The sequence below is a fragment of the Condylura cristata genome, unplaced genomic scaffold (genome assembly GCF_000260355.1).
Source record: "Condylura cristata isolate star-nosed mole 26May11 unplaced genomic scaffold, ConCri1.0 scaffold00015, whole genome shotgun sequence".
Taxonomy (NCBI): Eukaryota; Metazoa; Chordata; class Mammalia; order Eulipotyphla; family Talpidae; genus Condylura; species Condylura cristata.
In genome coordinates this window covers 16,732,744-16,760,321 of record NW_004567116.1, presented here as the reverse complement: position 1 = coordinate 16,760,321, position 27,578 = coordinate 16,732,744, and the positions used below count along the sequence as shown (strand labels likewise).

At 46.9% G+C, this 27,578-nt stretch overlaps 1 protein-coding gene across 1 annotated transcript in view; it reads right to left on the bottom strand.

Annotated features, from left to right (window-relative positions):
- ABTB2 (ankyrin repeat and BTB (POZ) domain containing 2) overlaps positions 1-25,874 on the bottom strand; it is a 154,034-nt gene extending 128,160 nt beyond the window's left edge. Inside the window, exon 1 of the mRNA XM_004682934.2 lies at positions 24,574-25,874. Within this exon, the coding sequence (XP_004682991.1) occupies positions 24,574-25,456 (883 nt within the window). The 5' untranslated portion in view covers positions 25,457-25,874. The remainder of the gene's footprint in view (positions 1-24,573) is intronic.
- Positions 25,875-27,578: the final 1,704 nt, after the last annotated feature.

Genomic DNA, 27,578 nt, shown 5'->3' with positions numbered 1-27,578 from the left:
TGGACTACTGAAAATGTTTAAGTAATTTAAAGGAAGGAGAGGGAAAGAACACAGCAGAGGGGACAAACAAAAAATACGGCAGTTGACTATAGATCCAAATATACCCATAATTATATTAAATATAGTCTAAACACACCAGTTAGGACAGAGATTGTGAGGATAAAAAACAAAATGCAACTATATACTATTTACTAGAAACTCACTGGTTTAAGATAAAAATCAGTTAAAATTAAATGTCTGGGGGAAAAATAATGCAAACATGTATGCAAAGAAAGTGGAGTGGCAGTAATTGGTATCGGATAAAGTAGACTTCAAAGGCAATTATACCACTAGCCTTTATATAAAGTAGCAGAGAAAATGCAGTGTCTGGGGGTTGAGTGGCAGTGACGAGGGAAGACTCTTCTCCCCACCCAACTCCCCACAGCTCTCACTCAGACACACTCAGTTTTATCTTTACCCGCCTCCAATTCCTTCTAATCTGAATTAGCTTTTGAGGCAATGCAACCTCAAAAGTGACAGGAGTCAACGTTCTTGTCAAAAAGGCCACTCCAGCCTAGAACCACACTCCCACTCCTTCAGTTAAGTCCTCAACTCTTTCCATCATTCTCTGCAAATGTAGGGCTCTATATCCATGTGGGGAGGGAATTGGGGCAAAAATTCCCACATTTCTCCTCCTTTGCTCAGATATATTTGTCCCAAGAGAAGCAACACAGAAAAACATTGCCAATAGCAGGGGTGCTGATGCCCAGGAGAAATGGTTCTGGACAGGGTTTACAGCTTTGACGACCTTGGCAAGACCTGCTTTCAACAAGCCCCCGGCAGCGCGTGTGTGGTGAGGATGCACTTGTCTGCCGTCTGGCCTCCCAGACCTGACTCCTCACAGTCTGCTTAACACCTCCAACCCCCATGCTGCCTGCCTCTCAAATGCATCATCTAGGACAGTCTGTGAAAAGACTGAGATTAAGGCGACTTCAGCTGCTCTGGGCAGCTCTGATTGCTCCCAATTCCAGAATTAGAGACTGGAATAGGCATGGGCGGGTCCAGCTCTGAGGGGTTGCAGGCAGTCTGGAATGGCAGCAGAGTCAAAAGTCAGACAGATGGAGTATCACATGGGTTGGGCAGGCTGGCAGGAGACCCACCCCAGTCTCCTCCTTCTGGAAATCCATTGGCCTCAGCAGGCAGGCAATCTTCTTTCTTCCCAGGCCTGCAGTTTCACAAGTGATGAAATCTGTTATCAGGGAGAACTTGGTTTCTGACTGAGAAATGCTGCCCTGACAGTCTCTATCCACGGCTCTGGGCGAGGGACACGGGCTTCACAGCTGCAGGGTCCATCTGAGCCTGGCTTTGCTGCTTCCTTGCTACCGTGATGGGGGCTATGGCTTCTCCTCACCAGTTCTATTGCTTCCTCTGCAAATCTGGGGATAGTGCCAGCCCTCAGACTGGTGTTGCATGTCAAATTCTTAGCACTGCCCTAGTACAGAGCATGTGCTACATAAACAGTTCCTGTTGTTGCTGCAATAGGATCAGTCATTCCTCCAGGGCAGAAACCACTCCTGTGTCCTCCATGATGCCCACAAGATGCCGGCCACAGGGCAAGCGTTCAAGGAAACTCTTGTTGGCTAAATAGTTGCACTCTCTGGATCTACTTAGCTTTAGGTACTTCAAACGGAGCATTTAATAACAGCCTTCCTTGTCTGGTTTAGTTCTGAAATGGAAAGTAAATTAGCCACCCAGCCATCCCAGATCCTGGACCATATGGTCTCTGATATTGTCACACCTTCCATTTGCATCTGCAGTTGATTAAAAACAAGAATCTGTAAGATGAATTTGTCTATGACATTTGACAACATGTAGCTTAGACCAAAAGGTGTCCCTAAGACTTAAAGCACATTAAGGTGGCACTGAGCTGGAGAAAGACTGGAAGAAAAGGGAAGTGGTGCTTCAATTCATCTGGCATAATTTAAGAGACCATTAAGGCAGAAAAATCATCCCAGTTGCCAGCCATTCAGGACCTAAATGATTTTTTCCTCTCAAACCTATAATCTGAATATTTAAGAGGCACTCCAAAGAAGTGCTTTTCTTCAGAAGAAAGGTTACATTAGAAGAAATATTCACTGAAGTCAGTGAATATAATAAAAAATAATTGCTCTAATAACTGCAACAAAAAGATAGTTGTGGGCTTCCCGTTCTCATTAATGCTCTCTTGAAACTCTACTCAAATAAAAATGTGAACTTTGCCTAGCCTATTGCAACTGATGTGTTTCTCTAGAAGGCTGGTTTTCCCATTCTACCTCCCAGCTCACCTACCTCCACCTCCAGCTCCCCCATCTCATCATCTGTTCTCCACAGTCCTCTTATGGTTCTAGAACAGTTCTCCCAGCTCTCCCTTCCAATGTGAGTAGAGCATGTGAACCCTGGGCTACACTGATTAGGTCCATGCAGGCACGTGACCTAATTAATCCAGGTTAACCAGAGCCAGTGTCACTTAAATCCATGCTTTCACTTCAGCTATCAACAAACTGACTTGTAATCACAAGAACAGGGCTGTTGGATAACGGAGCCAACCCAAGAACAGGATCCTGAGGAATGAGCAAGCAAGAGAAAATAGGACCCTAAAAACATCACTGAATCCTAAAATTAAAGCATACCTCTGAAGTCAACCCTAATTTAGGATTTTAAATATCCTTTCACTTTAATCAATGTGATATGCCAAAAATTTAACATTAAGAACACTGAGAAGTACCAACTTTATGACTTCTTAGCTTTAGCCGAATTACTTGGAGTATGAGAATAACACACAGGATTCCCAGAACTCTTTCCGTCTGCCTGCCTTAAGAATAGGTGTAGGACTGGCCATTTCTGAGCAAGTGGCTGATGCAGCCCTAGAAATGCTGGTGACCTTAATCAGGTAAGGCTGCTCAGGTCTTGGATAATGACAAAGCACTGGTCCCTCAGAAGACCTGACTTCTGATCCCAGCTGAGTCCCTTATTGGCCCTGGCACCTTGCTCACACAAGCCCTCCTGGCCTTCATTTCTTTAGACACAGAGAAAACAAGAGATAGGTCACAAGGTATTTTAGTAATGTAGGCTTTGAGTCAGGTAGATCTGGATTTAAATCCCTACTTTACTTTTGCTATGTGAACTCAGGTAAAAAGCTTTATCTCTGAATCCATTTCCTTTTCTGCAAAATGGGAATGAATATTTTCACACAGAATCTTTTTCAGGATCAAATAAAGCTTGTATTTTGTAAAGTATTATATGCATATATATGTATATATCAAAGACTCAATAAATCTTAACCATACCAGCTGTGGGAGTACTTTATAAAAACCATAAGGCACTGTATACCCATATTAGGGTTATCATCATCACCTCTCACTCCCATACTGGTCATGGTTATAATATCATATTGTGGGGGTTATGGCAATAAAATACATTGAAATGAATTCAACCAATAAACTGTGCCTTTCTGGGGGGCAGGGGGAAAGGGGCAGAGAAAACTGAGAACAGGAGTGTGGGGAGAGTTGTCAGTGGGGCATAGGGGTGCAAACCCATGCTATAACTGTCATTTCATCAACAGTTTAGCACATTCCCCAAGAAATATATCAGGGCAGTTCATGGAAAATGCTATCAATAGTGACCTGTTAAATGTTCCTCTGGAGGCCTGGAACTGTTCCCAAGTTATGAGTAGTCCAGCCCCTTCTGAACTTTTCCAGAGTTACATCTGCAGAAGCACAAGATCTCCTTCCTGATTTTTCAATTTCTTTTAACAACTTCACAGACAGGATGAAAATGTGCTTCTTTGTGAATGAGAAGTTTCAGTTGCTAGACTTGGTGGCAGAGATTTCTAAGAACCCCAGCGGTGTGGAGTGTTGTCTTTAGTGAGGACCCCTCTTATTTTCCACTGGCATGTCCCATAAAATGAGGGGGTGCAAGGTTTCGAACGGGCTGCTTGTGGAAATAGATAGCTTCAGTAAAACCAGAAAGATACTCCTAGGTGATAGAGAAAAAAAGTTCTCCAGTCTGGTCCTTTTTCAGTTTTCTTAAGAAGTATGCATCATGAACATACCAAAAGGTCACTTCAAATAACCTCAGTATTGCTTAATGTGGAAAAAATTAAAGCTTGAAAATCAGGTTCATAAAATGTAAGGAGTCTTGGAAAAAACACCCCCATGGGATTTTGCAGTACTTGTTCAGGAAAATAGATAGATTGTTCTCTTTCTCTCTCTTCTAACTACAGTCTGTATACCAGCCATGTGTATTTTGGATTCTTTCCCATCCTACCATGATTTCCTGTCTAAGTCTGGATCCCATGGTAACTGGAGAAATTTGGCGTGCCAGCCCAGTATGCAGTGACGGGCTACGTGAGTAATGCCAGCCGTGTCTTCTTCTCTCACCGCCATGTGTCTTTCTTCTGGCTCTGAGGTAGTGTAATGCTCCTTCTCATAAACCTAAGTCTTCATCTTACAAGTGGACCTCTCCCACTCACCTTGCAGGGAAATGAACATCTTTTGCAAGGTCATGTATTCAAAATTCTATTGCACAGGGTAGAGGGAGGGGCTTGAAGATGTTGTTGGGGAAAATGTCTGTGGTTTGCCACTAGCAAGTGTCAAGTAGCCCAGATCTCACCTCTGGGCTTGACAGAAATTGTCCTTGTATTAGTATTTTCTGAGAATCCCAAGGATACATGGCTGTGTTCCATAGTTCAGCTGTTTGAGGGTTAAAACTTCCTTTTATCTTTTAGACCTCAACCCAAATGACACTACTTTCAGGACCCTAATAACCCTGTGCCCCATCTGGTTTAGGGGCATGCTCTTCCAAGTACAGCACATAACAGACTGCATGACAAATGCCTGTTTAATTCTTTGCTGCCTAACACAAAGCTTCTCCCTGAAGGGCAAGACACTGCAACGTTCCCCTCTACTCTGACACAACACCTGACATCTAGTAGGTGCTCTCTGTGTGCAGAATGGCCTATAGACAGACCTAGTCCTAGACCACGTCATACTCCCAGAGAAGCTGCCTGCAACCTCTTTGCCTCCTGTCTCTTTAATGCCACTCATTAACTGCAGTTAGTTCAACTCCGGAGGGTATAGGCAATCACAGACTTAGATTGTTTGCCCCCCACACACACCTTTATTTTTTTAAGGAGCTGGAAGAGGAGGCTCCTCATATAGTTTCTGAAGCCTCACAATGAACCACTCCTAGCACTTCAACAAACCTGGCACCTGAGGGAGCTCCCAACACCCCATCCAGGGGAGGCAATTCAGCACAGGCTCCACCCAATAATGCCTTGTTGACTTTGCTAATAGAGCAAACAGACTCTCTTTGGAAAAGGGGCAAAAGCAGCAGAACCCTGCTTTCCTGCCCATTTCCTCTCCCTTATTGAGCAAGGAGAACTGGTTTCAGTAGAAAGGAATGGAACCATCTCAGAGGTCTGTTCAGAGGGCCAGAAGGCATGGACGGGTAGGGGAAGCACAAGACCTGGGTGAGAAAAGGCCCACTTTGTAGTCAACAACAGCAATAACAAATAAACAGCTTCACCTGATTAAGTGCTAACTGTTTCACAAATATTTTACTAGTGACTTTACAGTTGCTGTCTCCTTTGATTCTCTTAACTCAAAGCTATAACACAAATACCACAAGTTTGCTTTTAAAAAATAAAGAAATGGAGCCTCTGAAAGGTTTGAGATTGTACCCACCCCTAAGAACAGGCTAACATGACAGTGACAAGTCAGAATGATGGTTTCTTGAGTGGAGGGTGCAGCTTCCAGGCAGCGCACAGTGCATACTTCCTGGAGTGGGATCTTGATCTTGACGTGGGTAGTTTACAAAAAGCAATGCCTAAGTAAAATTTCATATAGCTATGCAGTTAAGATTCTACCCTTGATGCACCTCAGTTTAAAATAAGGCAATACAAATAATGCTTCTCTTACCTGAAATCACCCTACGAAGATCCCACAGATGAAACCAGGTTGCCCAAAGTGCAAACTCAGATGACAGAGTCAGGATATGAGGAACAATTACAATCCCAAACCACAGAACTAAAAGCTGGGGTGTTGCAAGTGCCCTCAAGTGTTCCCTTTCCATTAAGGGAAGGAACCTCAGGTAAGAACAGCCCCGGGCAAAGGTCAAGACGCTTGGTGGTGGCAATGAAAGCAGAGAAGTCTCAGATCATACCAAGGCAAACACCATCAAGTCCAACCCAAACGTTCTGTTCCCTTGGAAAGAAAACCTCCTGGCTACATGAATGCTCCTAAAGTGAATTTAATGAAAGCCTTTATATCTGGCACAGCCAGGACAAAACAACTCTTTGTTCAGCTATTTTAGACACACAGGCTCTTATGCCCAAACTTGAACCAAACCTAAGGAACAAGGCAACTTAAATGTCTCTACTGTTTTGTATCCCCCGCCAATGTGGAAGCCACTGTGGCTGGAGGTGGGAAAGCGCAGTTCTGGGGTATTTTGCAGAGATGACAGACAATGTCAAAGGGTGTGAATGGTGGCCTGCACTAGGCCCAGGTCTCAGGGCATAACAATAAAAAGCTCCCACCTACTGAGAACCCACTAATTTCTTAACCTCAGGTGCATAAATTAGCTGTATGAGACTCCTTGGTTCATGACTATTTTTAAATTTTAGTTACTGTAGTAATGTGAACTCACCTCCACATTACTATAATAATGTCAAAGCTACAGCTCTGACAGCCCTTCAGGTCTAAGCCCGTGTTCTCTCCCTCTCAATTCACCCTTTTCCCTTTCCTCACACATTATCATTCTCTGTGTGCATCCCTCACCTCTCCCTGGATAGTATTGTGCCTGTGATCCTCCTTCCATTTTATTTAACTTTATAAAAATTGTATCGTGCTATATGCGTGCACTGAACTCCTATTTTCCCTCCTATTTATTCACTGCTAGCTGAGCTCATGTGCCTGGTGGGAAGCTTTGTTTACATTTTTGGCATTTTACTTTTCCAACACCACAGGCAGATATTGCTGTCATTCTCACTGTACAGATTAAAAAAACCAAAAATCAACAGCCTGAGGGACTTGTCCAGTTTTCCATTAAAAAGTCAGTTTTGCTGGGATGAAACCCAGATTTGTCTCCAAAGCCCTTGATATTTCCACTGTAACACTCAGGATGAGCTCACATATGAGTGGGCTCCTAAAGGAGAGGTATCCCAAGACTCTGTCCCCCACCCCAAACAGTTGTTATCCCCACCACCACTGCCACCACTACCACCACAGCTGATGAACTAGACATACATGCTAAGCATTGCCCAAGCACTTTAGAAGGTAAATTCATTTAATCACTGTAATAACCATATAAGGAAGGCAACAATATCCAAGATTTCTCCTCCGCAGTCCCGCTGCACACCGCCCCTCCATCGCAAAGCTAATGCCGCATGGTCCACAGAGGGAGACAAGCATCTGAGCAAATGGCTCAGGTAGAAGCTGAACAGGAGGGGGCCCATGCTGAGCATTCACGTGGGTTGCCCTCACCCATGCAGTGTGCGGTTCTCCCAGATTTATTCATTATTTACTGAGGAAGGGCCCGACTCCAGCCTCTCTCCTAGGAGAAGAGTATTTAGGCTGAGTGGGAAAGGAGGAGAAAGGGTGAGGAGGAGAAAGAATAGCAGATCAACATACAGACTGCATCCAGGTAGGGCAGCATCACTGACTGGCTGCTGGTCGTGCCAGGGACCGGGTCTGTGCAGGCAACAACTGGACTGAAGGTCAGGGCCAGGAGGGCAAACATGATGCCTTGAGGAAAGACAACACAGGCTCCTCACTTAACCCACTCCTGAAAGCCCTAGGAGCCGCCAGCAATGGAAGGCATGGGCTTTCAGGTCTGCACTAACCTCAAATCCCTGCTGTGTGATCTCACACAAATTACCTTAACTACCTCCAGGCCTCAGCTGCCTCATCTGCAAATGTGAGGATAAGTAAAAGTACCTACCCCCAGAGGTTGTCATGGGGAGTCCGTGTGAGATAATTTAAGGGAACCACCTAGAATCTTACCCTATCCCAGAGTAGGCGCTCAACAGATATCAGCCCCTGAAGCTCTTGGCTGAACATGAGACAAGACAGCATCCCATAAATGTCAGCTGCCTCTGCCATTACCTTTTTCAATGCAACACCCTTCCCCCCCCCCTTGTTTAGCTGCCCTAACCACACAGTCTCTGCTGCTCACAGAGAGGAGCCTTCCACACCAGGCTCATACCATGTCTCATCAGCCTCTCTGTGCAGCTCTTTCCAAACTAGGGGATCTCATGCTGGGAGGTGTGGGCTCTGCCACACGCTTACTCTTAAAGGAGCCCAAAGTCAAAACTCAACTCATCCTACATCCAAGTGATGTAGGATGCGATTCACAAACCTGAGGGGCACATAAGAAATGCTGATGTTCTTGTTTCACCTTCAGAGGTTTTTAATGAATATATATCCACATGGATGGGTCCTAGAATATAGCTTTTTTAAAAAGTACTCCAGTGATGTTTCAGGCCTGGAAATGAGTGCCATCAGGATTGTTGGCATTTCAGGCATTTAGAGAAAGGAAGAGATGCGTGGGCTTATGTACATGTACACACACACACACATACACACACACACACACACACACACACCACTAGGTTCTTTTGAGGCTTGAGGGGTCTTGCTGATAACAGAGGAGCCCCCAGCACAGATAACAAAGCAACTAACTATTTGCTAAGAAGAGTCCAAGTTACCCGTTAACCATGAGTGATTTGTCAGTGCCAGGGAAGCCACACAAAGGCCCAAGGTTTGGCAGCCTGAGAGGGTCCACAATGGGGGTCATGTCACCTAAATGGCAAAACTCTAGTGCAATATCCCGCCACTGTCCTTCCTCTCTTGTCTCCTTAAAAGTGGTGCCTCCCTCAGTAGAACCTTGTGTAGAAACAGGGAAATCACCATTTCTCTGTGGAACCTGGATTCCTCTCACTGAAACCATCTCTTATAACAACTGTGATGAACATTACTGGGTTCCCTACATGTGGTTCCAAGCTATTTGGATTTCAATACAAGCAGCAGATTTAGCACATTCTGTGTGTGGGCAAACGAGTGGCAATTGCATAACTATATGGGCATTTTACAGCACAAATTAATCCTATAGAAATAATCCAGCGTAATTACACTGTTTGATGGGGGTGGTGCTGGTTACACAACCCAAAGCAGGAGGAGGAAAGTAAGCTGTTGGTTGCCATATGAGAAATAGCAGAAATGAGAACAGACAACTGCAGTCACACCTTTTACCCCCAGCATATAAGGGGGGGGGAGAGAGAGAGAGAGAGAGAGAGAGAGAGAGAGAGAGGAATGAGGAAAAAAGATCACATGAAGACCCGTGATACAAAAATTTAATTTTGTTCACTCACTTTTAACACCTTCCTGATTACTTTTTCTGACTAGACAGATAATACATCAAGTAGAAAATGCAGACAGCACATGAAAGTGGAAGCACTCCAGATACCAGTGCCTGTCGCCAGCGGCATTGATGAGGGTGCTTCCTAGGTGCCAGTCACTGAGCAAAGTGCTTTATTGTGCATCATCTCATTTAAGGCTCACAATCACCATGCTGGGTAAGTCCTCACATTATCCTTATTTTACAGATGGGAAAATTGAGGCACAGAAAGGGAAAACAACTAGCTGTAGGACTTGGGTGAGCGAGGAGTGGAGAGGAGTGGAACTGGGTTGGACCCTACTTCCCAGGGATAAGTAAATACCCCTCTGATCTCAGTGCATCAGAGAGGGGTGTCTGCATGCTGCTCCTTTCAAAGTCACCCCCTGCTGGGATCCCACTGAGGGTTTCTTAAGCTTAGACTTCACAGCAAAGGATGCAAACAGGCCACAGGGTAGGTGACGCACAAATAACCTAATAGCATCTGGGATAAACTTCAAATTCTAAGGAGGGTTGGGGTCTGGCAGTAGCAGTCCTGGTGGCTACGTAGGCAGGCTTGCTTCTAGGTGAGATGCCTCTTAAGAGAATAGGGACAGGCCCTTCCTGAATGAACGTGAACACAAGATCAAAAACACAAGTTCAAAAGATCATCCTCTGATTTATCACAAGGCCAGTCAACAAGTCCAGGAGAAAAGAAAAACCTTGGAGGAAAAAAAGCAGAACTCAAGTTCAAGTGGGACTCAGTGGTAGCAGGAGGAGTAGCAGGAGCAGTAGCAGTTTGGCTAGCAGGAGATGCTTCACCAAAATGAAATGGCAACAAAGCCTAGCTCAGAGGGTGCTGTGTGCTTCAAGTGAGAAAACACATGGAAACTTTGTTACCGCTGCAAGTCTTACTATGTGGCAAGCATTCTGTGAATTCTGTTTTATATACATCTCATTTTGTTTAATCTTCATGAGATGCCAAGAGGCATTTCTAAATCACCCTTTCACTGACAAGGAAACAACTTCAGGGGGGGAAGTGACTTGCCCTAGGCTGGGCAGCTTAGAAACCATAAACCCTGACCTCATGTCAAGGGTTCAGAGGTTAGAGCCACAAGAATCAATGGCCTTAATCTCCACTTCCATGAATCTTCTTGTTTTTACAAACAGAGGGCTTTAGAGGGGCTGGAGAATAGTTAACATTTTGAGACCTGTGAAAAACCAGAAAGCTGATCCCAAGTGACCCATCACTGACCCACTGGAATGGCCACACGTCCTGTAGAACTATCTGCAGTGATGGAAATATCCCTATCCTAACTGTTCAATAGGGTAGCCATCAGTCTTAAGTGACGAGGGGGCACCAGAAATACAACTTGCTAGACCGAGGAGACATTCTTCAGTCTTATTGAATTTTACTAAATTTAAATGGAAACAGCCTCTCATGGTGAGTAGCCCTGGTATTGAAGGCAGCAACTCACTGGCTCCTGCTGGGTCCCCTAAGCACTGCTAAGTGAAGGTGAGAAGGAAATTCACAGCATCCCAGCGCATACTGTGTGAATGGATAAAGTAAAACCAATTCTTCTTGTCCTAGGGCCAGTGCCATAGCTATGATCTTAGAATCCTAGCCGCTCAAAGAGAGGAATGGCTGTTTCCAAAATAAATGGCCTCACCTCATTTTTTCCTTTTAAAAGAAAAGATTAAATGTGTAAGGAGTGCCCAGTTAAATTACTTAGGGAAGGTCATCAATTTTTCTGGTGACAAATTCCTTTGGCTTATGATGACACAAGGGCTAAAATATGGTGGAAAGGAAAAGTCAGAAGGTAAACAAGAGGAGGTCCAGCATTCTCTACGGTGTCATTAATCAAGAGGGAAGATTCAAGGAGTTAACAGCTTCCAAACATTCTTCCTCTTCGACTATTTTAAGCAACCAACTCAATCTTATTACTTCATTCACGCCAGCAGAAGAGAAGCAACATGCTTGGCAGGAGGTATCTTTAAACATGCAGCAGAGAAACAAACACCTACACCACAAGCCCTCCTGTCGGGCAGGTTGGTCTCAGCTGAGTGGTGGCACTATTTTCAGGCCCCTAAATGTGTGGCTGTTCAGAAGCAGTGAAGTATGCTTTGGCCTTGCTTCAGTTCCTCTCTCTTCTGGGACCAACCCACTCATTTCCATGCTCATGAAAACACTGCAATTGCTTCCTCCCCACCCAGGCCACTCCTGACAGGATGGAAGGGCTAGAGAGGAGAGGAGCAGTAGGGTAGATGAGGACTTTGGAGCTCCACAGACCTTGGTGTGAATTCTGCATTTATTAACTATGCGACCTGGGCTCCTCTGGGGCTCAGTCTCCAGGTATATATGGGAGTAAGAAGAGTGCATGCCTCCTTTGATTATAAGAATTATATGATATAATACAGGTGGAGCAGGCAGCACAGGGCCAGGTACTTTGTAGATTCCACTGGTATAGGTATGTGCTGGGGATCAAAGGTGAGATTTCATTCTCTTGGCTTCTCTGGCTGGGGAGGAACCCAGTGTGGCTGGAAAGAGAATCTGGAGTAAGGTAGCCTGGGTTTGATTACAGACTATCTTACTACATTTGGATTTTGTTAGTTAAATTCTTTGTGACTAGGTTTCTCCTCTTCAACATGGAATTAATAGTACCAACCTTAGTACTGGTGGGTTAACAACACTATTAAATGGTGTCACTACCATTACAGGTCTAACTTTGCTCCTTCCATGCAAACCCAACAATTCAAGCTCCTCTTGGGTGTCTTTTGGTAGTTTCTGCAGATGAGGAAGAGCCAAAGCAGCCTAGCTATGAGGTGAGGAAAGTCAGCATCCTGGGTGGGGCAGAAATGAGCACTCCAGACAATGATTCTCTTACTACTAATAATAGCTAATGTCTGCACACTAGACCCTTCAGAATTCTCCCACATGGTCTGGGCTCTACTCCAGATCATAAGACACACAAACACACCCTTTTAAACTCCCAGGTGCTACTAATGTGAGTCCAGTGCTACTAACCACTAGACTACATCTATGAAATAAGGTTTCATAATATACCCATTAAGCAGAAGAGGGAAACTGAGGTTCACAGACATGGAATTGGCTGGCAGCCAGGCAGTGATGACTCTCAAATTCCAGCTCTTAGCCACTCTGTGTTGCAATACCCCTCTTGCGGGTGGAAGTAAAACCATCTAATGGGCCCTTGGATATTCCCAAAACCTTTAGAGCCTACTCCTGTCCCCTGTACCTTCTCAAACCACACAAAAGGGTTCCCTTTCTGGTTAAATTTCTGACCCACATTTGACCTTGGGAAACCTAAGCTGCCTGAAAATCAAGTCTCATTTTCTCAGACCTGAAGGACACATACACAGTCACAGTGATCTACAGAACAACTGGACTTAATTAAACAGACCCCATACTAATGACAGGAAACAGCAGATTTGATGACCTTCATATAGGCTGCTAGCTGCCTTCGAAAGATAGAGCAAAAATGAGGGGGCTCTTAAGGCTATCAACCAAAGAATTATAAGACTGAAAATTGAATCTCTTTTGTCTGAGGTCCTCCTCACCCCTACAGATGTGTCTACCTTCTTGAAGGGCAAATTTTCAATCTATCAACTAACCAAGAATATTCAAGAAGGCCTCTCCTCCCAGTCAAAGTGACCTGGAGGCCAAGCACCTACTTAAGATCTCTGTATACAGCTGATCCCTGAACAATGAGGGGGTTAAGGATATTGCCCCCCCCCATGCTGTCAAAAAATCTGCATATAACTTTCAACTCCCAAATCACAATTTTAAGGGCCTGTTGTTGACTAGAAACAGATCACATAAATTAATGCATATTCTATATGTTATATGTATCATAAACTATAGTCCTATAATAAATTAAAGAAAACACTAATAAGACCATAAGTAGATCATCATGAGGTAGATCATCTCCATCCTCATCATCTTCATGTTGAGTAGACTAAATGGAGTGGAAAAGGAGAGGTTCAAAAAGTCCCCCTATCAGTGAGGTCAACTATACTAAGTTTGACACAAGCAACCAGAATCGCACTCTGATCTTTGACAAGATCCCATTTCTTCCACACATAGCTGTTCCTATTTCAAACAAAATCACTGGCTTCATTTAGGTGCTGAGGCCACAAACCTCAGCCTTATTCAGTTCCTGCCTCATACCTTATGCTATACAAGCTGTAGGCAAATGCTGTTGGGTCTAACTTCAAAATGTATCCATAACCTCCTCTACTGACTTAGTCCAAGCCACAATCCTCTCTCAACTGGATTAGTTGAGATCACACTACTTTTATGCTTAATTCTAGCTGCATTCTCAACATAGCAGAGGGTAAACTTGTTAAAATGCAAATCAAATCATGTGATTGTCCCTCCAATGGCCCCCAACAGATGTCACACAATGGCCTATAAGTCTCCACCTGCCCATCACCCCTTGCCCAATGGCATCTCCCACTATACTCTTTGCCACCTCCACCAGGCACACTGGTCTCCATATATCTACAAGGCATTTGATGTTCCCTGGCTTGGCTCTGTCCTCTCCAGCCAGCCTGGCTTCACTGTGGTGCTTTCAGCATACCTTCCTTTTCCTTGTTCACCACAGTGCCTTCCTCCTCCCCTCTTTCAGGTCTCTTACACTCATCTGTTCTAATCACCAAGGTCTGGATCAGTGCCTGGTACACAGGAAGACCTTAATAAGGTGTTGAATGACCAAGTAGATATAGCCTTAGACTAAACTCAGCTGCCCCGTGCTCCTAATGCCCAGATCCTCCCACTAAACCCCACAGTAAAAAACATACTGGCCTCTTCTAAAGCACAGCTTTCCCCTGAACAAGATAGTTTGAACTCTACAGGCTACTTACATGCATATTTTTTTCTATCAGATTCCACATTCATGGATTCAACCAACCTCAGGTGCCAGTTGGTTGCCTCCATGGATGGGGAACCCACAGATTCAGAGGGTCAACTATAAGTTATAGGAGAATGCACAACAGCTCAGGCTGTCTGTACCTCTATTCTGAGTTTATGGGACAACTGTACAAGCCTTCACTGGGTAGGCAGGGGTCACTGTGATACCTTTTCAGTGGCAGTTCGCGCCCTGAGACTCCTCACCTGCTACTGAATTGGAACCCAGCACAGTTCTGGCCTCCCCAGCTGGTCCTGGGAGGATTATGTCCACAGGAACAACTGCAAGCGACTGGCTTCTTATTTGTGCCCTCCTGTAGGTCCTTAATTACCCAGTGGCTGAGCTGAGTTAGAGCAGCAACCCCAGGCACCGGGGTGTTCTCAGAAGTGACTCTTTTTGGCTGTATGTTCTGCCTTCTGCAGAACATTTTATTAATTTCCACCCTGGAGACTCACAGGGTGGATGGTCTAGAGGGGAAGAAGGACAACAAGCTGTCCATATGCCAGCCTCCCATGGTAACCTTCCCAAAGTTAGCTCGAGCTTGTGGCTCTTGTGGCTGTGACATAAATTGGGGTTCAGAAAATCCATGCACCTTGGAGTGCATGGCTCTGCGACTCAGAACCACTGGCAGCCTGTCATCCTTTTTTACTCTCACTTTCCCTCCTCTTCGAAAAACCAGCCCTGCCAACTGCAACACACAGCATTTAAAAATATCTTGCTGGATTATATAGCCCTGCCTTCTAAATTCCTCACAATGCCTGTCTCTGTCCCACATAGTATAAAGAAGGGTGTAGCATATTTAATTTTTTTTTTTCTAGCTGTTCCCTGGCTATAAATATCCAAGTCTGGGTAGGCGGCCTGCAAACACCGGCTGTGTGAAGTCACCCTGGAGCGGGATCTCACCCCAACACAGGCTGGCCAGGGCTCAGACACAGCTGTTGAGCTGAAGCATTAGGTCGGTCAAAAGTAGACAGGACTCAATCCTCTGAGGAGGGGAAGTGGGGGAGGAAGACTGTAATCAGTTAATCCCAATATAAAAGGACAGGGCTTAGACCAGTAAGAGGTCAGGTCTTCAGAGAGAGTGCCCAGCTCCATCCTGGGCCATTTCCTTCCCAAGGATACTAACAATGGGCTCGACCTCAGGAAAATGACTCCACAGTGTCCATGTGGGGTCCTGAAACATTATCAGTGACAGAATGGTCCTTGGAGAATGTAGTCCAGCCTCTTCACACCACAGATAAAGAAAGCCAAGAAGATGGAGTGATTCACTCCAGGTCACAGAAGGGGCCAGGCTCCAACCCAGAATTTTCTGGATCCAAATCGTTGGCTCTCGGAGCTGGACTGTCCTCGAAGCTTGTGCAGAGACTGACTGGCTTGGTGTGTGAGCCTCAGCTTGTGTTCATTAACAGCTCTCCTCTCAGCAAATACTGATGTTTTATATTTTAAGAGGTAAGGACTTAAAACACTGTTTATAATTTTCAGCCAAAGCTTGGCTTCAGCTTTAAGGATGATTTTGCACACACTGAAAGGTCTACTTCAACAGTCTTTAAGGTCCAATTTATACTCTCCCAACTCCTAAACTTGTAAACCAGTATATTAGTTTTCATGTTCAATTTTTCCATCATGGGTCTGACGCCCTTCAGTTCCCTTTTAGAAAACAAATGATGGACATCGAGTTATTAGCCATGAACACTACCTATGCATTCATGCCAAACTTTCATGAGATTTCTTTCAAAACTTCAGGATTAGGAAGAGCACTAATACCTTAGTTACTATCTAAGCCATTCCAGATTATTTATTACTTCAATAATCACTTTATTATGTTAATGAACCCCCGGGAATCCAATCCAGATGGTACTGAGCTGTAAGGTGGTTCCACAATATCAAGCTTTAACATGACTGAAGTCTTTATCATCAACACTTTATCATCAATGCTCTGGAAACACCTTGGCCAAGAACTGCTAAATGATTAAGCCTTTCTGAGAACTGAACTGTTATTTTCCAAAATGATTAACTCTAAACTAGAAATTGAATTTATCAGGGCAGACTCATAACCAAAGAAAGTTCTGAAACCCACTTAGTTCATCCTATTTTATGTCCTTCTCTACCTCCATGTTTGAGAGATAAGAGTCAACTACTCTTGGCAAAGGCCAACCCAATAGCCTCACTCAACGAGTCTGCCAGTCCTGACCTTCATTCCCTAACTTGGATTGCTTTGGCCTGGAATGTTAGTTTCAGGGCCATGGGAGAAGCCAAATTGAAAGGGAGAAGGCTAAGTTGATCGAAGCCTCGTTCTTCAAACCCTTTCAACCCAAGTTTATTAAGTTAAAGTCTTCTTTCATTAATGTATTGTTAGGACAGTGGACGGATGCATTTTTGAGGTCAAACTTTCAATCAACAAGAGGGGTAATGGGAGGTCTGGGGCTGTGGTTAAGATGAACTGGGGAGCAGACACTCGATTCTGAATTATAAAAATAAGTTTTGGAAAACTCTTTTCCTGCACTCTGGCAGGCTTCTTAACATCTGGATAAAAGATGTGGGAAAGTTTTCCTTTTTACTGTGTTAACTGCCCTGCTCCTCCTTGTTATGTATCCTAAACCTTCCAGCCAAACTGCGTTACTTGCTGTTCTCTGACACAACACATTTTGGCTTCCCGGTCTTTGCTCACACTGCTGTCTGGAAACCTCCATGCTCTTTGCACCACCTCCCCTCCCCAGTCTCACCTCTGCCTGCCCAGGTTCCCACAGACTCCCCTGCCATACCCCCACAGAGCAGTCCTAACACCCTCCCACCCATCAAGCACTCATCTCTGTCTGCCCTTTCAGCTCTCCAGTCACCAATGGCTTCAAGGGGAAGTCCCCATCTAGGGAAAGGGAATGACATCTACTCAACGGAGGTATTGAGAAGGGCAAAACAAACAGCTCCTGGAAAGCACCAGATGGGCACTGACAAGTCGGGAGTAGCAGCTACCTGCAAACACCTTCTCCACTGCTGCTGGAATTCAGCGACCAAGGACTTCTTTGTAAGGGCCCAGGCATGTGAAAGGACCCACATATGTGCTCTACTAGATGCTATACTCACTGACAGGCAGGTCAATTCTTGCTATCTAGTTTGTCTCCACAGCCTCATGTAATAGCTGGTGCAGGGTAAATAACTGAACAATGAGGCCAATGTGGCATTTCTCAGGAGGGCCTGGGCTGTGTATCTGAGGCTTCTCTTCCCAATTCAGCACGTGGCTCCAAACATACCATCAAAGCTGCAAAACCATTAGGCCTTTTTTAAAAAACAAGCAAGATAACCACAAAGTATGTTTATATGACAGGCCAGCAAAATACAAAACACCTGCTGTCCTGGAGCTCAGACTTGGCAGCTGCGGCAAGTTGGGTCCAGTATCTACAGTGGAATTGCTCCCTGGGGCCCTGAGCTTTGAATCTGCACTGTTGCTGTCATCCAGGTGGGGAGCATGGGGAGGTGCTGCTGGGATTCAGGAATCCGATCCAGCCCACTTCATTCATCTGGGGGGCAATTAAGCCATAACTGAGTGGAGTGCCTTTTTTAGATTTTATCACTTCTTCCTACCTGTTAGTTGCCAGGAAGCCATGTGACTAATCCTTGATACCCTGGGATTTGGGTCACAAGTTTGCAAAATAATTAGAATTAATATTTTATGCACTAGTCATAGTGCAATGTCACAAGAGGGTCTTGTTAAATCCTCACAACCATCTTATGAGTTGGGTACTCTATTTAGTCTTATTTCAGAATGATGTTCTTCAACCAGGGGTGATTTTGCCCCCCAGGGGACATCTAACAACATTCTAGAAAATTTTTTGGTCTCAACTGGCAGCGAGGGAGCCACTATTAGTATGTAGAGTATGAGACGGGAAAGTTACTCAGAGCATCTTACTCAGCACACCTCAATGATGAGGTCAGTCCTGCAACAAAAGTGACCCAGCCCAAAACCTCAAGAGGGCTAAGGCTGAGAAACCCTGTCGTAGAAGAAACTAAGGCACAGAAGTAGATCCATTTGTCCAGGGTCATACAATTCCCAACTGGGATCTCCGAGAATTATATCCAGGCTTCCCCACCTGGTGCTGAGCTCCCCATGCCCAGCCCAGCAACGTCCTCTAGCACGGTGCATGCACCATGCACAGCCATGCTCTGGAAGCGCCTGCCCTTCATTTTGTAGTGCAGGAGGTAGAGCCTGGAAGTCCTCAATTGACTTGCTGAGGCTCCGGTGGCAGGCAAAGCAATGCGGAACTTGACTGCACTTCAGGGAGTCCTCTACAGGACTCAGAGGGAGATTTTACACACTGTGGTGGGCTCTAGGAAAACAAAACCCCCTTCATAAAGGCTTTTCTGCCAACTTCCTTCTGCAAGCAAGCCGAGGTCCCTGACACCAGCACCTAAACAGGAGTTCCTTCCCGGAGCTGTTGCGCCCCTCGTTAGATGAGAACAACAGAGGAGTCCACAGCCTTTCCCCATGACTGAGCTTATCGATCACCCAGCAGCTGACACTGGAAGGCCCTTTCTGGGCAGCAAGAGCTCCCTGCCCCCTCAGGAACAGCAATAATGGCTCCTAAAAATCAATGGCCCCTGCAGGGCACACTCTGGGACAGCCAGAATACAGCATTTTACACAGAGTAACAGCATCCTTTGAAGGAAAGGAGGCCCCACCTCTGAACCTTAATGCCTGATCTGCATTGTGGTTTTAAAGAGTCACAGGCCTAACGGACTCCAAGTGCCTTCAAAGTGCCCTGACACAGCAGATCATTAACAGACAGGATTCATGATAAGTACTGCTGTTGCTGAGCTTGACTCTTGTGGCCTTTGGAAGAGGGTCAAATACTGACCGGTGCCTCACCACCTCTGTTTCTGTGATTCATCACAGGTAAAGTATAAGCCCAGGACTTAAGCAACATGGGGCTTGGCTGTGGCCCAACTGGTATCACATGGAATTCTGGGCTCTCAGAGACCCTTTTATGAAATGACATCCCAGTCAATAGGTTTTTATGGGGACCCAGTGAGATCATAGATGAGAAAAAGTTTAAGGGGTTTGTAATGCCAGTAACCAGGCACAGAGTGGGCAGGGGGGTTGGGGCACAGAGGCTGGCAAGTCTTCCAGCCTCTGAATCTTTCTTATCCTCTTTGGGCTCTCTCTCTGGGGGTCTCTCATATCTCTTCCTCTCACAGCCATCTTGCTGGTGCAGCTCTTATTGCCTTAGCAATAAGGTGTGCACATTCACACATGTCCACACCATACTCCAGGTGTCCACCATGAGGCATTTGTGCTCTGAACCCATGCCCCCAAGTTCCTTCTGCATTCAATGCCACAAGTGATAGCCATGTAAAAGCCTCACCATTTCATTTACCCTACAATATGCACAAACATCAGTTGCATGAGGTGAAAACAAGCTAACGCATCCACTTCCTACTGGGCAAAAGCTGAGACTGATGGTGAGGTGGGACAAGGGCCCGCCTGAGGGTTTGCATCAAAGTGGCCACTTGCTTCAGAACCTTAAGTGCTTATGCATCCCAGGAAGGTTTCCGCAGTTAATTGCCTTGATTCCAGTCTCAGATTGGTGGCAGGTGAGGCTGGGACACAGGTGAAACCTTCTGAACAATCCAACCAACAGAGATGGCCGCTTTGGCCAGCTCTTCCAGCAAGAGGGGGATTCTTCAGGGTGTTGTCATTCTTAGGGGAAATGATTGCCTCTGCCATTCAGCTCAGTCCTCCTACAGATTTATCTGCTGCCTATTAGACTTCTACTATGGAATCCCCACTTTGGGTAATTCCCACTAAAGGAATCCCCCCAACCCTGATATCCCTTCCAACCCACATTTACTCATCATGACTGGTGTTGTGAAACTGAATAGAAATTAGAGTATTTAAAGAATGGGTGATGTCCTTTACAATCTGGGTATTCACAAAATGTTATCTCTATTTCAATAACAACTTGAAATGCCCATGGTAGACAGTGGAGAAGGTTCTTCCAAGGTGTCCAAAGAATTAAAAATTCTAGCATTAAACATCAGTATAGCGGGGGATTAATCATGTGAAAGATACCAGAGGTGAGGATGCCAGTGAGCTCACAATTTAATGGGAGATACCGACACAAACAGAAGAGGATTCAAGACTATGTGCTGGGTGCCACAGGGTCCTCCAAGTTCTAGTTAGGGTGCAAGAGTCAGATAAAGCTTTCAAGAGGAAGCAGAACAACCATACCTTGTTCCTCCAACTTAAAGCTAAGGTTGCATTTCTCAGGCATTCAAGGAAAATAAGTTTTCATTTCCAAAGTTAGTTCGGTTTCACTTCTACCGGGTCCCTTAGCTTCAAACAGTCAGTGAGCAGGGGAGCTACCCTCCTCCCTCGGGTTGTCCAGGTATGGAAATGGATTAAACAACAACTAGCAGCTCAGTGAACCCACACTGCTGGAGTCAGTTACCTCCATGGAAATACATCCTCCAACTAGAAGTTTTCATCCCTGTTGGCAATGTAGCCCTTTAATTTCTCAGTTGCAAATTAGTATGTTGGGACTAGTCTCAACTAACAACTGAATAATTCAGAGAAGCCTTTCCTCACTATTTTGTGCCAAGATGTCCTCAGATAGCAGTAGCATTGATATAATTGATTATTAATTATGAAATTTCAGGAGGCCCTCTTTGGCTGCCATTTAAATTAGCCCCATCACATGATCCACTACCATGTCTTTTATTATTGTTATTAACACTTACTGTTATGAGTAAATCCCTATTTGTTTACTTGTTGTTTTAAGCTTCATGGGAGGAGAACCCTCTCTTCCTTTACCACTTAATCTGCAGCACTTTTAACAGTGGTGGACACAGGGTCAGTGCTCGATAAATAGTTGTTAAATGAAGTGCTACTATTTACTAAGCATTTACTACATGCCAGGATCTTTAAATCTATGATCTCACCCAATGCACATACCAACTTTATGAGGTGCTGTTATTACCCTTCCCCCTTCCCCCCCAACTTTACAGATGACAAAATTGAGGCTTAGAATGGTGAAGAAATTTGCCTCAGGTCACTCATATCCATCGCAGAAATGAGTTTGAAACCCACACTGGGGATACCAGAGCCTACCTATGTTCTTTACCACATGCACTTACAGCTATGGAGTAAGAATAGTCTCACCAAAACCCTATCATTTAGCATATAGTCTCAGAATTGAAGATACTCTCAAATGAAAATAATGAATTGAAGATATTCTCAAATGAAAATAATGGCTGAGTGATTATTCAAACCCTCATGTAGGAAGGAGAGGAGGTGAACAGAGGGAGGACAGGAGGGAGGGGGTAAGCATGAGAGACAGAATGAATATGAGTGAACACAAACACTCATCTATGGGAGAAGTTTCTATTTTCTGCCAGCTCCCTGTTTAGAAATACTACTCTATTACACTGGTTTCTCTACCTCCCACAAGGAAGTCACAAAGATATCATCACTTAATGACATTGCCCTGGGAACATGGACATCAATACTAAATGAGCATGCAATATATAACTCCTGCTGTTCTGTGAAGCTGAGATCATGTTTTATAAACACTACAGAACTTTTATCATCCATCTTGGGCTGAGCAAAACCATATCTGCCCAGCACTCTGAGTAATAGACAGGGATAGATGGATTAGGGCCCTTAAATTCCTGGTTGGAAGACATTAAAACTTTAAGAGCCCTATATAGCTGAGTCAAATGCATGTGCTGATGCTGTATAATTAGCAGGCATAACAACAAAAAATATATAATTTAAGGGGAAGGCCAGCATGACAAGAACACAAACCAGCGCTCTCCCTCTCATGCATTGCCATTCCCACTCAGTCTGCCCTGTGCAAAGGGTAAGCTGGCTGGCCTAGGGGTTATTTTAGTGAAACAGGTTTGGATCTTGCCATTTTTTCCCTGAGCAGTTTATGCTTCCCTCTGAAGACAGCCTTCAGGCATAAGCCATTCATTGCTCCTCTACTAAACATTCATTCCACTTTGTCTAAAGAGCTTTGATAAATCAGCCTAGTTATTGTTTATTGTTTACTGAGGCCACCCTGAGGTTTTCATGTATAAAAAAATGAGCATCCATGTTACTAAGTGGAAGCCAGTGGTCACCTTGCCTACAAGTTCCCTGAAGACCAGGAATGCACACAGGGATATGGTGACTCTGAACTATCCAGGGAGCTTTGCTCCTGTTACTAGAATTCTTCTCTATTGACTTCTCTGTTGGCTTAGAAAGGACTGGGGTGAGGGGACAAGAATGGGGTCTGTGTGTCTAGGGAAGAGGTCAGCTCATGGAGTGAAAAACTTTAAAAGAAAACTGCAAGGACTATGACCCCTTGATAAGAAATGACCCTTTGGGACAAGTCCTTTCATGGAAGCTGCTGGTTTTCTTACACTTCCAGCCCCTTGGCCTCTTTTAAGTACCCTAGTATTACTGCTCATCCTAACCTCATTTTGCAGTTAGGGGAAAAAACAAAACAAAACAATAAGATGGTCTTCAACCTTCTGGGCACTATCTCTGCATGATGGGCAGGTTCTGCTTGTTTGACTGGCACCCACTTTTCTGCCTTTGGATTATAGTGTCAGGACCAGGCTTTTCTTATAGGATTCTACTTTGAGTTCAGTCTGGGCCTCCCCTCATTCCGAATATAGAAATCTTCCTCTGGGTTATGACAAGTGCATGGAAATCCCCACACCCTCTACTTCCTCTCCTGGAACTGGTGTCCCTTGTGATGCCACAGACCTGGAGTGCAAAGCATGTTGATCAGCTAGTGTCATCATCAACTGAGATTCTGAACTGACCTCAACTCTGATCTAAGAGGAGAAAATTAAAAGACAAAATTTCTTCCAACCAAGGCATCTCCTTTGGCAGTGCCAGAATTAAAAATGAAATGAATGTCAAGGGTGGCCATATGGTACATACAGTCTTCAAAATGAGACTGAAGGTGTCAATTGTTATCAGGGAGACTGGACAAACACAAAGCTGTTTCTTCTCCTCTAGGGGCTAAAAGCTTGAACTGTGGAGACTGCCTGATCCCAAACCCTAGCTTTGTCACTTAATATCTGTGTAACTGTGGGCACATTACTTAATTCTTGGGAACTTTGGTTTCCCCATCTCTATAATGGGGACAATACTCTAGGTACTCAAGTAAGGTTGCTAGGATTACTTGCATAAACATAAAGTGCTGGGACAGAGGCTGACACAGTTAAGTACTCACTTGAAATTTTAGCTCCCAAGAATGTCAAGCCGTATTTAGCCCTTCCTGATATCCACTTGGCTTCTTCCACTGATTTCTTATTTGCCACTGAAAGCTACCCCCCAAGTGGCCTTCTGATCAGATTGGAAGGCTGTCCAGTCATAGCACCATTTTAAATAATTTATGGTTTGCTGACTCCTGAAATTGGAGTCTGGGAGGCAGTTTGCTGTAGAACATATGTCACACCCTAACCTTACCAGGGAGAAGGTCAAATGCTTTCCTTCCACCCTTTGCACTGAACCGATGTCATCCTCTAGAGAAGTGCAACTCCCCTTTCCCAGACCTGACACCAGGTCATTTCCCACCCCCCTACTTCTTTCCGGTCACATGGTTTCCTGGGTACCGGTTTATTCAGGAAAGTCCATAGGATTGTACATTTAATACGACATAGTTTTAATTGCTCACTTGGTTGGTGACAGCTTAGAAAGCCCGGGAAGCTGTGGTTCTTTTCCTGGGAAGGGGATTCAGGAACCACCAGCTTCCATCACTCCTGTACACCCAACGACCTACCACTAGCCCTCCACCTTCCAGGAGAAGACCTGAAGGCCATCCTTCAGCCCAACAAACCCAGGCCCCCTTGCTCCCATCCCACTTATCCAAGTCTCCAAGTCTCAGTTTGGACACTGGTATGCCCACTGGGCAGGAAGAGATCCAGCGTCATCACCACCGTCAATCTGTACCGCTGTTGAGAAAAGACGCCAACTATCGACCAAGACTACAAGAGTGCTAGAAAACTTAAGAGACTCAATCAGTGAACAGGCCCCAGCTGATAGAAACAACGCTACAACAGAACAAGATGTAGATCGACCACGACTTTATCCTTCAAAAGTCAATCGCCAGGTGAACAATTAATGCCAATACTCATGTAATGAACTGCACCCCCAGACCAAATGCCTTCTCCCAGTTGACGGCGCTCCCACCACCCCTATGTACCCTCCCAGAGTAGCCCAGGGAGGGATTTCTCTCCCACTCCATCGCCTGGAGTCCCTCGGTGCACTTACCATTGGCGTTCTTGCCGCAGATGAGATGCTCATAGGGCTGCAGGACGCCCCACAGCTCAGCGTCGTTGTTGATGACCATCTCCAGGGCCTCGGCAGACACCTCCCCGCCTCCGGCCCCTCCGCCGTCGGGGCTCTGGCTGGCCAGCACCCTGGCCCGGATCTCCTCCACCAGGTTCTCCATGCAGGCAGTGAGCGAGATGGCCGCGTACTCGTGGATGCGGACGGAGATGCGAGTGTCCACCATCCAGCGGAAGAAGCGGCCCACGGAGAAAGTGAGGCCGCAGCGCGCCGACTTGCCCCGGCGCAGCCCGTCGCCCGCGCTCATGCTGTACAGGGACAGCGCCTTGACGGCGGCCAGCGCGCAGCTCTCGGCCAGCGCCCAGCTGTGCACCAAGCGCACGGCACTCTGCACCTCGAAGCGGGTGCACTTGGCGTGCAGCACGCTCAGGCGCTGCGCCTCGCGGGCCACGCGGATGAGCGCCCGGCGGAGCAGCCCGGCCAGGCGCCTCACCGCCTCGGCGGAGAAGGCCGGCAGCCGCCGCCCGCCCGCGCCTTTGCGAAGCACCCGGGCCACGTCGCCCTCGGTCCAGGGGAACTCCTCCAGCTCGGGGAGGCGCGGGCAGCGGGAGAAGAGGTCAGCCACTTCGGGGTCCTCGGGCAGCACCGTGTTCACCGTGTCCCAGCTGTTGTGGCGGCTGTTCATGGAGCCGGAATAGCACCACCAGGCCGCCCCGCGGTGCTGCTGCGCCGAAGAGTTGAGCGCCTGCGAGTTGGACTTGGAGGACGAGAGGCTGAGCGAGCGGCACGAGTCCCCGGCCCCATACCCGGAGTCCAAGGTCAAGTCCTCCAGCGTCTTCAGAGTGGAGCTGTACGTCCCGGCCATGGGGAGCCTGCCGGGGGCGGCCTCGCCGAACCAGGGGCGCTCACAACTCCATGCCTCTTTCCTCAACAGAGCAGAAACAAGCTCTAGGCTCCTCGGGGCGCCCCCCTTCCTCTGGGCGCCGCGGGGCTCGGCGGCCGCATCGCCCGCCTGCCCGCCCGGCGGCCGCGGGAAGGTGGGCGAGACTCTCGGCGAGCCGGCGCCCCACGCGCCCGGCGTCCTGACGGGTAGCTGTCAGTGGAAGCCCCCCGGCTCCCTTCCCGGCACTGCCCCTCGTCCACCTCAACGCCCCGCAGGCAGAGCGTCTGTCCTCCACAGAGACGGAATCCAGACCGGGGCGAGGGCGGCGGCCGGCGAGCAGGCGGCACCGTGCGCTGAAGAGTCGGGAAACAGCCGGCGAGAAATCGCTTCACAAACTTCTGCGCCCAGCCGGCCGCTGCACAGCTGGGTACCAGGCGGCCGCCGGCATGCAAATAACCCGGGGCAGTCCACCAATCACTGCCAGCGATGGGCAGGGGCTGCACCAATGACCTCCTAGAGGGGCGGTTACTATGCAGATTCCAGTCCGCCGCGGGTGAAACCCTGTGGCGGCGGAGGCGGGGCAGGAGGCCTTGGGCCCGGCGAGGCCTCTTAGTGGACAGTGGAGGAGGGGGAAGAGAGCGAGGGCGAGGGAGAGGCGAGGAGCAGGAGGTGGGGGGCCGAGACCCGGAAAGGGGCGGAGAGGGGGGTGGGGGTCGAAACGTTAAGCTCGGGAACTGGCGATTTAAAGTAAAACGTAAAGGAAAAGCCACTGAGCGTTGCCCCATCCCCCGTCCAGATTTGGGCATTCCCTTTGGAGCCCTCCGCTGCCGAGCGCCGAGGCTCCCGGCTTGGAGGGGGCCGGCGAGTCGGGAAGGGGACTCCACTCTCTCCGGGACTTTCTGCCAAGGCCCTCCTGCTCTCCAGGATGAAACCCCCTTAGTGTTCGAGGAAGGTGGGACCTCTCTGCTTCTTTCCCCAAATCCGTCTGGTTTTCTTTACGTTGCTACATTGGCTGCACAACGGAATTTCTTCCTAATCTGCGAGCTGCTAAGTGGACGAGCTCCAGGAGGCCTGGGGTCTCCTCCTCACCCCACCCCCCAATTGAAACCACACGCGCAGTTTACGATTATTACTCTAGTATTACATTTTCAAAAGGGTCGGTGACTTCCCTGTTATCTCCGCGCACATTGTTCGCTGTCAGGTGATCCTTTTTGTCCGGTGTGAATGTCCAAGCTGGGGGGGGGGGGAGGGTAGGGGGGGCACGTTTTCAGGAAGAATGCCACGATGAGGAATAGCCCCAGCTTCAGCCTGCGCTCAGCACACCTGGCTGAAGGCCCCACTTCCTCACTGGGTGCCCGTGGGCGAGCCCTGTACCCCCTCCCCCTTGGGTGATACCAGTGCTGACCTCTGAACAGCATCTTTGGAAACCTGTCTCAGAGCCTGGGTCCACAGCAGTGAGTCAGAGCGGTATTGGTCCCAGCAGCCCCGCCCCAGCCCACGGTGTCCCGCGGCTGCCCTGCAACTTCACACACACGTGCATGAACGTGAATCTGTACCCTCTCGTGGAAATCAAGGAGGAGATTGTGTACGCGTTTCCCCCAAGTTACCCTCCCCCGCTCCTGAGAGGCCTCTTTATACTGTACCTTACACGCTAGTGACCTTGGGCCGTGACTTGGATACGAACTAGAAATGTCTGGTTTGTCTCTTTTCCTCTTAAATACCCCCTTCCCCCGTGAAACTCCTTTTTATTTGGCAGTTTCACATCATAGTGACCTTCTGCAGGTTTTTTGTTTATGCAATGTCACCACCTCCTGGTTATAACGGGGAATGGAGTCAAGGATGGCCCTAATATGAAAAATACAAGACCGCAGAGGCGAAATTAACAGAGGACACAAAATGTGACTATATCTTATGGAAATGAGAGGACAAGTCAAAGCAGATAATGAGGTTCACCTTGTCAAAACGCGAAAACAAATCTGCGGCAGTTTAAAAGTATTAGAGGCAGTATGATAATGAGGCAAATGTCGCCCTCTAGTGGGTGCCATGTAGGAATTAATACCCCAACTCCTCCCCTGCACCGCCCCCCACCCCCGTTCCCCGCCTC